The following is a 17,054-nucleotide window of genomic DNA, read 5'->3' as shown; positions in this document are numbered from 1 at the left end:
CAGATGCAAATTAGTACACAGAGGATGAATAAATGACTATATTCAAATCCTGAGATAAACCAAAATGGAAAAAAAGATGGAAAAAGTATATATATATATAACTGAATAATTTTGCTCTACAGCAGAAATTAACACAACATTGTAAATCAACTATACTTCAATTAAAAAAAAAATAAAAGCTAAAAACAGTAGCTTGAAATCAATAACCTCTGGGGGAAAAAAACACTGGTAATAATTCCAATGAGTCTTGAAACTTAAGTACATTTCCTCTTGTGTCCTGGTAATAATCAAATTCTTAATTCAAATAGCTAAATAGTTTTAGTTAATCATAAACAAGGTAAAACAATCTTTAAATTGTTAATTTGTTGAAAATTCGTCCTTATTTCCAAGTTAACATTTAGGTTTTACAGGTTGTGAATAATACATCTCAAACAATACTTTCCCAAGTCAAGATCTAAAACACTGTATCCATTCTAGAGAAATAAGCCCCTTTGTTTCGGTTCAGATTACTGATCTCATCCTGCTGTCAAGGCTAAGGTGTTTAGTGAGACTATTTCCGAACCCGGGCAGGACATTTTTCTTGGCAATGAGACAACAGATTACCCAGAGCTCAAACGAGAAGACCCAGTGGCCAGCTCCATATCACTCTAACATTCTACAGATGAGCAGCACATATGGTGAGATATATTGATTGATGAGGTTGTCTTGGAGGCAGAGTTATCTTAGACATGCCTAACATTTTAGTTGAATGACCTATTAAACAGGCCTGTCCCAAGGCAGCTGGATAGATTTTTAAGTAACTATAGTGGTTAAATGTGGAGCCCTGTAGGCAGATCTGAATATAGTTTTTTCTCTTAATTTTGACTTCTTGTATCTAAGATCCATTTAAGTTTGAGTTGGGAGTAAGGGAAGGAAGGAGCATACAGAGAGACCAGGGAAGACATACAAACAAAATTACCTTAAAATACCAGGAGTTACAGGGTGAGCTGGATGGGAGTTTTTAAGAGGGAACATTAATATAAAAATGCTAACTTCCATTGGAATCATCTAGGGTAGTTTTTTTTTTCCCCCTACACCAAGGATCTATGAAGAACCAGGAATCTGCTATTAATTTATAACTTTTCCCCTTTCTTATTCTATAGGTGACAGGAGAAAAAAGTACAAGATTTTAAGTCACGGTAATTGGGTTCCTGAGGGACTTTGACCGTGTCATTCGAGCACTTGGGTTATTCGTTTCCTCATTTATAAAATGAGAGTGAATAGATGATCTAAATTCTCTTTGTTGTTGTCTGTTGTTGGAAGTAGTAGAACAAGTGCTAACTGCTCAGTCTCTAGAGTTACACAGGCATTTGAAATTCTGCCTTATTATTACTATAACTTGGTATTTATTGAGTCTTAAAATCCTTGTCTATAAAATGGAGATGAGAATGGTATTCATCATGCAAGCTGTTCTTAGATTTTTTTCACAGCACTCATTAACTTCTATCTTACTCATCATCTTGAAGGTCCACAAGGGTAGTGATTATTGTCTATTTTGTTCACTAATATAGTCCAAGCATCTTAACAGATACCGTCTTAGTGCTTTCATCATGTCTGACTCCTTGCAAACCCGTGGACTGTAGCCTGCCAGGCTCCTCTGTCCATGGGATTCTCCAGGCAAGAATAGTGAAGTGGGTTGCCATTTCCTTCTCCAGGGGTCTTCCAGACCCAGGGATTGAACCTGGGTCTCCTGTAATGCATGCAGATTCTTTACCATCTGAGCTATAGGGAAGTCCCTAGCAACTTAATATTTGTCAAATTAATAATTAAATGAAACAATGCATTTAAATGGTTAGTGAAGAAACTGGCATACAGCAGTTGATAAATGATGCTATAAATGGTCCTGATAAATGGTCAGGACCCAAAGTGCCTTTTCACTATGAAGAAATAGGAATGGAGGAAGTAGGGATTTCCAAGGGAAGATGAAGGGGCCTAAGAACCAGACTGTGGTTTCCAGACATTTGAAAGAGTAACATTTGCATATTACTTTCAAAGAGAAGAACACGATCCAAGATATAGAAACTATAGAGAGATACTTCTAAAATTCAGAGAAAGGAAGACTTTTCTAACAGAATCGCTCAAAGATGAACTGGTGCTCAAGTAAATGTTGTATTATTATTAGCCAATCAATGAGAAAACTAAGAAATCTAGTTAAGGCTATGAATTTATTATTTCATGAATGAAATAATTTGAAAAAAACTTATCAACAGCACATATGAATAAATTTTAAAATATACAAAATATTGAATTTTGGCCTTGTGATACTATTGGCAAAAAAAAAAAAAGATGGAAAAGGGCAAATATAGTACTTACCAACCTATTTTTCTTGGGTACATGTGATCAAAATACATTTGTTTGTTGACATAACATATGGCTGCTAAGCAAGTGCTTCGGATTTGTCTTATTTATGTTGGCAAAGCGGCAGACAGGAGCTGCAGAATCCCTTGTCTGTCTCCCTCACATAAAGAAAAACAGGACTGTTTAGAGCCAGCTTCTTTCTTATTCTTTTCATTCCACTGGTAACTCTGTACTTTGGAACATCAGAATATTGGCAGTGAGGACGTTCCTGGATTGTGTGAAACTAACTGATGCATCACTCTTTCCAACAAGGGATGATTTTAAACAAAACGTATGACACCGGTGAGAAAGGAATCTCACTCATATCATTTTTATGAAGGATGGTTGGCCTCATATAAAACAGTCCCATCAATCTACTGCCATCAGCTTGGACAGAAAAGAATTAGGTACATAAACTGGCTGTCATAAAATATAGCCAAGCAGGTGATAAGTCTCATCACAGAAGGTCAGTTAAGCATTCGGAAAACAAAGGAAGCATGGTTTCTTTAATGAGCCATCAAAAGCTAATAACAAGTTAGCTGGCTTTTAATTTGGACAGTGACACTAAGAAAGATGGAGTGGTCCTGAAGGTTGTCTCTCTTCTTTAACTTGGCTACCTAGCGAGAAAAAGGTATACCTTTTTAAAGGTATGAAATGGTGAACTGTGTTCACCTTTTCAGACTATGGTGTTGACTTGGACTGTGATGGCTAACTTTATGTGACATCTTGATTGGGCCATAGGGTGCTGAAACACTTGGCCAAACATTATTCTGTCTACAAGGATCTTTCTAGATGAGATTAACACTTGTATGGGTAGACTGAGTAATGAAGCTTCTTCTCTAAGGTGGGTGGGCCTCAGCCAATCAATGGAAAACGTGAAAAAGGTTGAGTCAGAGGGAACCCCTCCTTCAAGACTGCTTGAGTTGGGATATTAGTCTTTTCTGGACTTCAGACTGAAACTGAAGCATTTGATTTTCTTGAGAATCACACCTGCCAGGTTTGGGACCAGAGCCGTGACTTTGATTCCCCTGGGTGTCTCTTTTCACAGATATACATTGTTGTTTCGGTTTCTTTGCAGAACACTAACTAATATACTGATTCAACAAGATCAGGAGGAAACGAGATGAGTTGTGCCAATCAAGTATATCATCCAGATAATTAAAGTCAGTCTCTGTAGAAGTTCATCTTTTAAAAACTCATCTGGTAACAATGTGAGTGATCAGGCAATGTGATAACACTTGCAAAATAAAATAATGGGCCAAATTACCAATGCCTTAAAATTAGTTCTAAAAGCAATTCCTCCCATTCCAGCCCCAAATTCTAAAATGCTACATTATAAAACAAGCTTACACAGCCATTCTTAGAATCAATTTCAGAAGAGACTGCATAAAGTTTGACATGTGTTTACTTACCACGGGGGATTATGCAAGTTATTTTAAAAGCCTTCTCATTTCCTTACAATTCTTTTTTGAGGACTTAAGGATTCCTCATTTCCATATGTTGATTTCTGCTGTCATCAGTCATCAGTACAGGGCCTATCTACTTATTTTCCGTGATTATTTCCTGGCTCTGGTGTTTATGATTTTTAAGCTCTACTTGCACTACAACAGATTAAGCTTCCAAAGCAAAAGATATCCTCTGAAGCTGCAAAGTCCCTGAGGTTGTCACCTGCAGGTGGACTGTCTCCCGGCACTTACCTGCCCAGAAGCAGAAACTCTCCGGCCAGCCCCAGGCGCCGCATGGCCATCAGCAACCCTCTCACGGTCATGCCCTCGCAGAAACAGGCCACCACCCGCGCCTTGGGCAAGTGGCTCGTGAGCTTCTTGAGCAGTTTATCGAAGCTCTGCTCCCCCGCATTGCTATAGATTTTGTAAGAATGAGCGATGCAAATTCCTTCCTTGGCGGACATATCTTTGAAAGCTTCCATCCCACTTTCTCCATAGTTGCCTGTAGGGAGACAGAAGCAGAGGGGAGTGTTGGAGTCACTGGGCAGAGCTGGAGTGCGGTGGGACTGGGAGTGTGCAGGTGGCCTGAGAGGGTTGGATTTGGAACTTGAAGACATGCATGAGATTCTGTTCTTTCACTGATTTGCTTATTTGGACAATATACAGTCAAACTACAGTAGGCATACACACATTGATCTTTTAAAACTTTTCCGCTGAGAGAATATCACACATAATACCTGAAATCTGGCTCCTCCTTTGATTCCAAGAAGTTTATATTCTAGTGTGAGATGACAGAGAATATTTACCTGCTGTTTTTTCATTCTGTCTCACTTTCTCATCTCTGTTTCTGATTAGATGATCCTCTCACCCCACTGATTCAGATTTTTGTGTTTAAAGCCATAATATACAGATACAAAACATATAGTTTATGTAGAATAGATGTACAAATATCTTACTATTATTATACAGACTATTATCTATATATTTTATTACTAATCATAATAGTTTGTGGTTTAATTGCAAGTGAAAATTCCAGATCCTTGATTGAGATTTTAGTCTTATCACAGATAAAAGTATAAGTGCATTTAAAACATTTGAAGTTTTATACACCACTGGAATGTTACCGATATGGGGGGAATAATTCCAAAGTATTTAGCAAAGTTCTGGGGTTAAGGACTGATGGTGACCTTTCAAAATTACAGAACATGGGGTTCAATATTGATGACCACTTATCAGCCAGGAAGTGTATGAAGATATATGTGACCTCCTTTAACTTTCAGAATAATATATTTAGACATATATTATGACCTCCTTCCACAGATAAGAAAACAGATGAGGCAGTGGTTTACAGCTGCCCAGAGTTACTATCCCCAGGAGGTGGAAAGCTGCATTCCATTCACAGATCTAAGACTGAAGATTCTACCCCCTCCACTCTTCTACCATTGACTTTTAGGAGACTCAGAAGCCCAATTATATCTGCATTTCTCTTTCTAATTTAAAGGTCATGATGCTTCAATTTTAGATATTTTTGGAGCCTTTTGAGGCCCTATAAAGCATGACAGGTTCATTTTTTGAGTTTTCAAAAGATAAGGTGGGGAAGGGTGATTAATTTGAAAAATACAGGAGACAGTTACAAGACAACCAAGCTGTGGGACCAAGCTGTGGGATGGAAATGGTCTAGCAATCAGGAGATAGAATTTCACCAGGAGGGGTAGATCTCAAAGGAATAAATGAGTACAAGTCATTCAACTGCATACATTTCACTATAAGGTGATAAGAAAGATAACTCATAAAATCACTATGCCCTGTAACATTTTGATGTATAGAAAGTTAGTTCATACATTTGAGCTCAATGCTCCTTACATGAACTCTGTGATAAAAGGTACTAATGTTATAGCCATGCGTTCTGGGAAACAAACTCACTCAGAAGGACAATGCAGATAGTGGAGTGCAGTTTATTACACCGGCGGGGCCCAAGGCAGAGTCTCCTCTTAGCCAAGGACCCCGACCAGAATTTGTGAAAATCTTTTATACCCCATGTGTACATGTCCAAACCCACCATCCTAAATTCCTTGAGACTTACATAAATAAAGGAAGGGTAAATACAACTACAATAACCCCATCATTCATGTGTTATGTGTTCAAACAGTTAATAATCAATAAGCCCAAGTTACATTCCAAACAGTTAATAATCAATAAGCCCGTGGTCACATTCCAACCAGTTAATAATCGATAAACCTGTGATTACATTCTGATAGATATGGAGAAAATTTATGACCTGTCCGGAGGCAGGGGTGATTAGGGTATGTTTCCTCTTAGGCGACGAGTAACCTGGATGTGATCTTCAAGATTCCCCTGCCCAGAGGGGGTCTTATCATTCCACTGTTCCCATAGGTGCTCAGCACAGAGTTCAGAGTCCACTGGAGAGGTGGCCGCGCACGACCAGCATGGACAGGCCTGAGATGGAGTCCAGGCCCCATGAATTCCTTCTTCACTATTATCTGCCTTTTGCAGCTGATGCAACTGAAGTTTGCAATTAGCAGGTAGATGGCCGAGTCTGGGTTTGAACACCTATCGTCTCCTACCTAGCCCTATGTGTGCTCTATTATAGCATGGGTGCCTTGCTGTAAATAAGAGCCTCAGACGTTGAGGGTGGGGTTTTGTGTAGCTTCATCCTTATGAACCAACTGTAAAGGAAAAGCAGAACTAGTCCCTTTAGAGCAGCTTGAGCCCCAGTCAAGAAACACCAGCAGGCCATCTGCATGTTTCCTTCAGAAAGCAAGAAGAAGCCTCGCTGATGATGGCAGGTAGGCAATTTAGTCATTTTTCAATTAACAATGTTTAAAGGGCTCTTCCTGAAAAATGTGCCAAGGGGGCTACATTCTTAGTCTTACACTAACCTGAGTAATCTGTTTTCCTCTGATCATTTTTAGCCAACTCTACTTCTCAATTGACTGTCTTGCACTTGATGGTTATATTAATGCTGGAACATTTGCAAAAATAATTTGATATTAGTGCATAATGATTGTGATGGCAATAATGAAAATTCTCAATATATTCATAGTTAAATAGAAAAAATACCTTTACAAAGTAATAATCTTTAGCACTCCTTCTAACAGCCTTGTTTAAACATTGTGTGTTTATATAGTAAGTTATATAGAAGCAGCTTGTAATAGAGAACTTTGTTATTAGGTCTGGGTTCTAGTTTAGCTTTTATTGTCTCTAAGTCTCAGTTTTATCACCTGAAAATCACAGATAACACTGACTAATATATGGGTTTTTGTATGTGTATATCATAATTTATGAATGTGAAATATCTTATGGGCTTCTTTGGTGGCTCAGTGGTAAAGAATCCGCCTGCCACACAGGAGATGCTGGTTCTATCCCTGGGTTGGAAATATCCCCTGGAGAAGGAAATGGCAACCCACTCTAGTATTCTTTCCTGGGAAATCCCATGGACAGAGGAGACCAGCAGGCCACAGTCCAGAGGGTTACAAAAGAGCAGGACGTGACTTAACGACTAAACAACAACAAAATATCTTATAGGCAGCCTAGACCTAATAACACTTCATGTGTACTGAGTCACTTCAGTCGTGTCTGACTCTTTCAGATCCTGTGGACTGCATCCTGCCAGGCTCTCCTGTCCATGGGGATTCTCCAGGCAAGGATACCGGAGTGGATTGCCATCTCTTCCTCCAGGGGATCTTCCCGACTCAGAGATCAAACCCGTGTCTCTTGTGGTTCCTACACTGCAGGCAGATTCTTTACCCTGAAGCATCAGGGAAGCCCCAATAATTGCATACATTGGGGTTATAAAGAATATTCTAGTATAGTTAAGATGCTCTCTCTTGGAGCAATGAAAGTAAATCATGGAGCAAATGGCATTAATCCTGAATATTAAACTAAAAAATAAGCTTAAACTAGTGAGGGAAATATGATTTTCTCAGACCAAAGTCCAAGCAGTATTCTTAAAATTAAAATAGAAAAGAGTTGTAATGTATGTTTAACAAAAAATTTCTGCAGAATACTAATTTTAAGTTCAAAAAAGAAACCTACTATAAGCTGGGAATTAAAAAAAATGGGAGTATGTGCTCCAATAAAATTGGAAAGCTTGAAGTGTTTAGATTTTTCAGCAGTTGATACAATGACTATATTTTAGAATTGTATATTTAAAAATAAAGGAGAAACTAAAAAATTTCATAGGCTTCTTGAAGAAAATGAAATTGATTTCAAGCAGGGTTCACAATGACAAAAAGCTGAGGAAGCAAAGATTTATTTTTCCAAAAAGGAAACAAAGGTGACGGAGAAAGAAAGATGTGGTGTAAAATAAGACACTAGTCTGTGGCTTCATTTCAAGCCACTGGTTAAAGGAAGAAAGAATTCTTTTGACATTCTTTTTCAAGTAGCAGAGGCCCTGTGGCTTGGAATTAAGAGAAGAAAATGTAATCGTAGGCCAGTTTACTTTCAGTCCACATTAGTTATAGTTGTAATGATGCAAATATCAGTTATTGATTTTCCAACTGTATAAAGCCACATATACATGAAGTTCAGTTCAATTCAGTTCAGTTGCTCAGTCGTGTCTGACTCTTTGTGACCTCATGGACCGCAGCACATCAGGCCTCCCTGTCCATCACCAACTCCTGGAGATTGTTCAAACTCATGTCCATTGAGTCACTGATAAAATCCAACCATCTCAGCCTCTGTCATCCCCTTCTCCTCCCACCTTCAATCTTTCCCGGCATCAGGGTCTTTTCCAATGAGTCAGTTCTTCGCATCGGGTGGCCAAAATATTGGAGTTTCAGCTTCAACACTACACAAGGTAGAAAACTTACTATGTAATAGAAAATACTATGTAAGCAATCTTTCCATTAAAAATTATGGAGAAAGATTATAGGTTGAGCTGTGGAAGCAGGGAGAACTGACCGGAAAGGGAAGGGTATGAAAATATTCCACTCATTATTTGGAAGTCAAGATACACAGAAAACAAAAGAGGTGATTAACAAAATTATCTGAATCTTAATAAATGAGATTAATAATACAATTATACTACGATGAAATAATATATGTGAATTAAGAGATGTCTTATGCTAAAGCTCCAATACCTTGGCCACCTGATGCAAAGAATAGACTCATTGGAAAAGACCCTGATTCTGGGAAAGACTGAGGGCAGGAGAAGGGGGTGACAGAGGATGAGATGGTTGGATGGCATCACTGACACAATGGACATGAGTCTGAGCAATTTCCAGGAGACAGTGAAGGACAGGAAAGCCTGGCGTGCTCCTTTTCATGGGGTCGCAAAGAGTCAGACATGACTTAGCGACTGAACAACAACAACAAGAGATGTGTATTTTCCATAAATTAAAAAGCAGGCTTTAAAAAAGCAAGCATATATTCATACTGCTTAGAAATATGAAGGTGAAAAAATAGAAAATAAAACCTAAGATTTTCTTTCTTACTTTAAGCCTTTCTGCACAATATGATTTTGAAAAATATTAAAGTACAAGTTTGATGAAAAAAGTTAAATAACATACTTAGAAAGTTACTGAAATTGGAGAGTAGATATGGACAAATTTAAATGGAATGCCAAGTGAATATCACTGAATAAAGAAAATCAGTCTGCTGATAGGATAAAATTTTCCTATAATTTCCTTGAATCAAACATAAAATAGTAAAGATTAATTATAACTTTTAGATATCCTGGCTTATTTCTGAAAAGAGACACTCATATGAAATTATTATGAAACAATCTCAGTAATAAAAATAACTTGAGAATCTGGGGGAAGCTAATTTTGTAAACAGTATTATTACAGAGCAAAACTGATCCAAATTAACCATTATCTCAAACAACTGCTTAGATATCATTTTGTTTGGCTTCCATGTTTCTATCACATCAGTTAGATTTTGCTACATTATTTTTCAAAACTTTAATCTGTATGCATTTTTTCCATGTCAACCACAGAATGAGAGCCCAATGAATGAAACTATAAAATAGGATCAAGGTTATTCTTTTTCTTATATCAAGAAAGATACCAATCCTGAAGTCATGGCAGAATGCTTAATTCACATATATTCTAAGAGCAGATGCTCTCTTAAAATCAAAAGAGTCATTTCATTTCTAGTATGCTAGAAAAATTTTACAATTGAGATGGTTTCCAAAAGATGTTAGACATCTAAATTAAAATAGAAAAATCCAGTTAATTTGTCTCCCTCCTGTCAAATGACCTCTACTTACTGTTGATATCTGCTTACTTTAATATTAAGCTCAAGGAATTCTTCTGCAAATTCTTCCCAACCTATGTATCCCTGCATACATTCTGCATTCAGTCTTCCAATAGAGAACTGGTTTTACTTGTCTTTGCTCCAATAAGACTATATACCTTCAGGCCATGAATATTATTCTCTTTTGTATTCTTAAGTCCTTAAAGGGGCCTGGAACATAGCTAGCACAAGCAGAATTAAAAAAAAAAAAGTGAATGAATGAGCAGGTACAAAGTTATCAACATCAAGAGGAAATCTGCCAGATGAAAATATTTGTAAAATTAATTATCCTACCTAAAATCAGAATTGCAACAGTTGTGTCTAGAATGTATCACGCTATTGAATATATTGAATATATTATTCCACTAAAAGCCTGAAGGACAGAATTGTACCACAGTCAAAACATCTAGATTATTTTCCAATAGCTTCGATATTCAGGTAATAAGAGATTCTAATAGTTCACACTTGAATGTCATTTAAAGCTAGATGCTTTCACAAGTACTGTTTGACGCATGGTGTTTCAGGTAGGATCTGGAAGCATCTGCCTCCATTTGTGCCTATAAAGTACACAGTGAAAACAAGACTTACTAAAGAATGACTTTAAATCTTTCCTTAAACCTAAGAGAGATTATTTATTTGAAATTTGTGTTTAAAAGCATAGGCATGGAACAATTTTTTAGTATGCAATGCATAACCACAGATAACTACTAGTTCAGGAGGCACTAATTCACTGTTAGTAAAGACGATGGTACTGTGGCTCAAACATACTTCAGAAGAGATAATAAAGTATGGCAGCATTGATAAGCTATATCTGGTAAATGAGGTTTTTTTCTGGCAAAATGTCCATTGGAGGTATGATTCAAATCATAAATCTGTGTGTATTACAGAAACTGATTATAAGAATAAAAGTGAAACTAATAGAATCATACTAAATAGATATAAATAATTTTCTCTGACAGTTGTTTCCTTTTTCTCCATTGTACTTTTACTTCTCCCACCATAATCAGACTCTCATTATTACTTACTTGGGAGCATAACCTCTTATCATCTCCTATCTTTCATTTTGGGGATCTTACTTCTTATTATCTTCCTTCATATGGAACATACCCCACATCTTCCCACTTATTTAGTTTTATTCATGATGCTTTTTCTACTTGGAATACCTATTTCCCATTTCACTATGTTGAAATTTTACTATTTCTCTATGTTGAATTCTTTCTGTTCCAACTCAACTGCCCAGGGTGTAACTTAAGATATAGACCACATCTCCCTAGTGCCATCCAGCAAATGCTTGTGGGACAAAACTGACCTGCTTCATCATGTTTTTCAAGGATCTCCCTAGAGGGATAGTATAGCCTAGATATTCATTTGACAAATATTAATTAATTAATTAATTACAGGTATAATACTAGGCACATGGTAGACTCTAGATATTAACACACTGTAGCCTGTTGATCTATTTTATAACATGGAAGTGCATAATTTTTGCTATTTGTGATTGCTAGAAAAGTTTATAATTGTATTTCCTTTACTTTTTTCAGTTGGGGTGGGGGGTAGGGGGGTTGCTGCACCATGCAGCATGTGGGATCTCACTTCCCCATGGAGGATCTTAGTTTCCAACCAGGGATGAAATATATGCCCCCTGCATTAGAAGCACAGAGTCTTAATTACCGGACTGCCAGGGAAATCCCACTCAGGGATATTTTGAACACAAAGATAAAATTTTGGAAGAGTAAATTTATTTGTTCAAATATAATCATCAAGTGGATGCTAAAAAATGTAAAAACTGGACTTACCTGGTGGTCCAGTGGTTAAGAATCTGACTGCCAATGCAGGGGACGTGGGTTCAATCCCTGGTCAGGTAAGATCCCACATGTGGTGGAACAGCAAGGCCTAGGCATCACAACTATTGAAACCAGCAAGCTCTAGAGTAACTAGTAATTCATTGCAACTAGAGAGTAACCTCTGCTCCCCGCAATTAGAGAAAGCCCACAAAGACCCAGTGCTGCCAACGATAAATAATTTTATCTTAAAAAAATGTAAATCTATTCTTTCAGAAAGTATTCACTTTAGGAAATGTAATTCACTTAAAAAAAATACTGAGCTTGGCCTTCCACATTAAGAATTTTTTTCTCTTTTATTTGACCCAAATTATCTTTTTTGCAGAAAGGAAATTAAGATTCTCAATATAAATAATAATTTATAAATACATTCCAAGTGGTTTTTACTCCTAATTTCCTGTTGCTATTATAAACAGTATATTTTGTTGGCAACTACTGGTGAAGGAAAATGCTGCCATTTTTCATGGGAGTTACTGCCTGGCATGATACCATCCCCCAAAATATGTGTGGGCAGGATTAATCAGTGAGCGCCTAATCACCACTTCCCATCCGTTCATGGGTCCATAAGCATTCATCAAGCGATCTTAGACAAAACTGCCCATATTGAGTGGGCTGAGTCTTGGTTAAGCTCGTGGTTAATTAAACAATCGGGTGCTAGAAAGGCCAGAGAAATAAACACCTCTTCTTATTTCATTACCATCTCTTTTTGAAGTTGTTCCCCTTTTCAAAAATGTATGTCTTTTCCCATTGCAGCCACATACATAAAGAGTAGAGCAATTTCAAACTCTCTATTGCACTCATCTGCTTCTGTTTACTTCCTGGCACAAGACAATAAAGTTCTTCAAGGTAGATGTTTTTCTCCTCAGAACTAAACAATGTAACATATACTCTCATCAAGACTCCACAAATTATGGCAAATGCCTTTGCTATGAAAACCTTTGCAAACAGATTTCCAAGTTTGGGCCACTTATTTCAAATCTTACCATGGAATCTTTCAATGACATGACCCACAGAGCAGATTATTCACTGTGAGGCAGGACATTATTGAATCTCATCCAAGATGCTTTATTATTGGAAATACTAGAAGGATTTCATTCAGCAAATTCACTGGAGACATTATACCAGGCATGAAGGATATAAGCAACATTTGAGCAATACTCCAATAGATAATTCAGAAAAATAAAGCTAGTATAGCATAACAGTAATTTGGATTTTGAAATATACACAGAAATAATAATTATGAAATCCTAACCAGGGATATTAGAATTTGTCAGAAAAGTATGTGCCAAGTGCATTGCTGAGTGGTATAATGTGTTGCTGAACTTTTTTTTTTTTTTTTTTGGCTACCAGGGATGGTGCTAGAAAAAGAAATTTGATCTTCAGAACAAAGGTACAAGTTGACCACACAAATCCATACATGGCAGATGTCATGAAATCAAATAAATGAAATAAAAATATATGGGAATTGACTTGTATAAAAATCACACAAGTCAATTATAGCCAGTGTGAGTGCCATCTTTGGTTCTGTAATGTGGGTTGCTGGGGGTTGGAATAAAAAATTGTGATAACTAGCCCTTCCAGTAACTCTAGTTCATAGAACTGGGTTGAACTGAGATAGACAAAACTGAAAGAGAATCAAAGTTAGAAAAAGTATCAAGTTTTAGAATTTATTTTAAATTTATTTTTAAATTTCTGCCAAGTAGAAATGCCAAATTGGAAATTGAATGACATTCTGGCTCAGGAAAGAGAAGTTAAAATTGGAAGTATTTGAGATCATCAGAATATGGACAGCAACAGTAATAGATGAACGTGTAGGATGCAAAAGGAAGAAAGCTCTGATTACACCCTAAAGAATTCAAATATTTATGCATTAACTGAAAAGACAAAGCTATCAAAGACAAAGGAGAAGAAACCAAGAGAATGCACGGCTTTGGGAATGAAGATAACAGCATGTTTTACTTTCTTCTGGACATTAACAGTGTGACTACTAAAATGAGATGCATAGTGGAAAGAATCCACTGATTCTGGCAACACAGTCAAAGCTATAAAGGAGTAGACTGTGAGTAAATGGGAGCCAGAGAGTGAAGACAGTATATTTATACAACTTTTTTGAGAGATGCTTGGCAGTGAAGAAGAGCTAAGAAGTATGATGATAATTGGAAGAGAGTGTGGAAGCCCAAGGAAGGATTCTATTTCTAGATATGGGTACCTTGTGTGTGTGTGCTAGGTTGTTCTGTCATGTCCAGCTCTTTGCAGCTCCATGGATTGCAGACTACCAGGCTTCTCCGCCCATGGAATTTTCCAGGCAAGGATACTGGAGTGGGTTGCCATTTCCTACTACAGGGGATCTTCCTGACCCTGGGATTGAACCCATGTCTCCTGCATCTCCTGCCATGCAGGCTGATTCTTTACCACTAGGATCACCTGGGAAGCCCACAGGGTACCTTAGGGAAAGTTATTAGACCAGAACATGGGGCAAAGTAAGCACTCACAGTACATGACAGTTTTAATCATCATTATCAATAACATTTACCTAGAGCCTATGGAATTAGCTGGTAAAAGCTTAATCAGTTCAGTTCAGTCGCTCAGTCGTGTCCAACTCTTTGTGACCCCCCTGAATCGCAGCACGCCAGGCCTCCCTGTCCATCACCAACTCCCGGAGTTTACTCAAACTCATGTCCATCGAGTTGGTGATACCATCCAGCATCTCATCCTCTGTCGTCCCCTTCTCCTCCTGCCCCCAATCCCTCCCAGCATCAGGGTCTTTTCCAACGAGTCAACTCTTCGCATGAGGTGGTCAAAGTACTGGAGTTTCAACTACAGCATCAGTCCTTCCAATGAACACCCAGGACTTATCTCCTTTAGGATGGACTGGTTGGATCTCCTTGCAGTCCAAGGGACTCTAGGGAGTCTTCTCCAACATCATAGTTCAAAAACATCAATTCTTCAGCGCTCAGCTTTCTTCACAGTTCAACTCTCACATCCATACATGACCACTGGAAAAACCATAGCCTTGACTAGATGGACCATTGTTGGCAAAATAATGTCTCTGCTTTTTAGTATGCTATCTAGGTTGGTCATAACTTTCCTTCCAAGGAGTAAACGGCTTTTAATTTCATGGCTGCAGTCACCATCTGCAGTGATTTTGGAGCCACAAAAAATAAAGTCTGACACTGTTTCCACTGTTTCCCCATTTATTTCCCATGAAGTGATGGGAGCAGATGCCATGATCTTAGTTTTCTGAATGTTGAGCTTTAAGCCAACTTTTTCACTCTCCTCTTTCACTTTCATCAAGAGGTTTTTAGTTCCTCTTCACTCTCTGCCATAAGGGTGGTGTCATCTGCATATCTGAGGTCATTGATATTTCTCCCAGCAATCTTGATTCCAGCTTGTGCTTCTTCCAGCCCAGCACTTCTCATTATGTACTCTGCATGTAAGTTAAATAAGCAGGGTGACAATATACAGCCTTGACATAATCCTTTTCATATTTGGAACCAGTCTCTTTTTCCATGTCCAGTTCTAACTGTTGCTTCCTGAACTGCATATAGATTTCTCAAGAGGCAGGTCAGGTGGTCTGGTATACCCATCTCTTTCAGAATTTTCCACATACTGAAAGAGGAACTCCCCAGGTCGGTAGGTGCCAAATATGCTACTGGAGATCAGTGGAGAAATAACTCCAGAAAGAATGAAGGGATGGAGCCAAAGCGAAAACAATACCCAGTTGTGGATGTGACTAGTGATAGAAGCAAGGTCTGAAGCAGTAAAGAGCAATGTTACATAGGAACCTAGAATGTTAGGTCCATGAATCAAGGCAAATTGGAAGTGGTCAAACAGGAGGTGGCAAGAGTAAATGTTGACATTCTAGGAACCAGCAAACTAAAATGGACCGGAATGGGTGAATTTAACTCAGATGACCATTATATCTACTACTGTCGGCAGGAATCCTTTAGAAGAAATGGAGTAGCCATCATAGTCAACAAAAGAGTCCAAATGTACTTGGATGCAGTACTTAGATGCAGTCTCAAAAACAACAGAATGATCTCTGTTCGTTTCCAAGGCAAACCATTCAATATCATGGTAATCCAAGCCTATGCCCCAACCAGTAATGCTGAAGAAGCTGAAGTTGAACAGTTCTATGAAGACCTACAAGACCTTTTAAAATGAACACCCAAAAAAGATGTCCTTTTCATTTTAGGGGACTGGAATGCAAAAGTAGGAAGTCAAGAAACACTTGGAGTAACAGGCAAATTTGGCCTTGGAGTACAGAATGAAGCAGGGCAAAGGCTAACAGTTTTGCTAAGAGAACGCACTGGTCATAGCAAACACCCTCTCCCAACAACACAAGAGAAAAAGGTTAATAGTATGTGCCAAATACTGCATTAGTCACGTCAAATTAAACTAGTAATAATAACTCTTACTGCTATTATTTAAACCAACCAATCCTATGAGGTAGCTATTATTTCCCACATGTATATTACAGAGCATTTATGCTGAAATAATTTCCCAAATAATTGATATCTAGTGAGTAGAAGAGCTCGAATTTCACCATTCATCTGTTAAATTTCAAAGTCATGCTCCCTTCCTTTAGTACATTATTGCCCTTAAAGCACTGAGAGAGAATCACTCAATTCAGTTCTGTGGCTCTTCCAAAGGCATTCACTCACCCACCACGAGCTGTTTCATCTGAATCCAATTCCAGATACTACCAAACAGAATTCATCTCAGCAAACATGTTATTTAACAAACAGAGCTCTTTTGCCCAATTTCTAGTAATATTATAGACATGTATTATTTAGTACTAAATGACCCACTCCACATCATTAAGGAGAATCGGTGTTTAAATATTAGAGTCTTCCTACAAAATATACAATGCTTAACTATAGCTTTTCTATAGAAAAGTCCTGGAAAATAAGAAGAGGCTTCTGGAAATAGACACGCCATCACACTTACTAAATACTTAACTAAATCTTTGTTGCAGAGGAAGGAATGACTTCAGCTGCACAGTGGGAACAGAAAAACCTGGTTCTGACGTTAAAAGGGATACGGTATTTTAATTGTTACCGTACTGCTCCCGCTGTTGCTTTAGTTACTGTCTTGTCCGACTCTCTGCAACCCCACAGACTGTAACCCACCA

General features: G+C 37.9%; 1 protein-coding gene across 2 annotated transcripts in view; it reads right to left on the bottom strand.

The window, feature by feature from the left end:
* Nucleotides 1–17,054, bottom strand: part of GRM5 (glutamate metabotropic receptor 5) — a 585,267-nt gene that overhangs the window by 374,693 nt on the left and 193,520 nt on the right. For both annotated transcript variants that reach the window (XM_065936547.1, XM_065936548.1), the window contains exon 2: nucleotides 4,074–4,323. In XM_065936547.1, the coding sequence (XP_065792619.1) occupies nucleotides 4,074–4,323 (250 nt within the window). The remainder of the gene's footprint in view (nucleotides 1–4,073; nucleotides 4,324–17,054) is intronic.

This window comes from Muntiacus reevesi, chromosome 5 (assembly GCF_963930625.1).
Source record: "Muntiacus reevesi chromosome 5, mMunRee1.1, whole genome shotgun sequence".
NCBI classification, from domain to species: domain Eukaryota; kingdom Metazoa; phylum Chordata; class Mammalia; order Artiodactyla; family Cervidae; genus Muntiacus; species Muntiacus reevesi.
The sequence above is the reverse complement of the archived record's forward strand: the minus strand, read 5'-3'. Positions and strand labels throughout refer to the sequence as shown.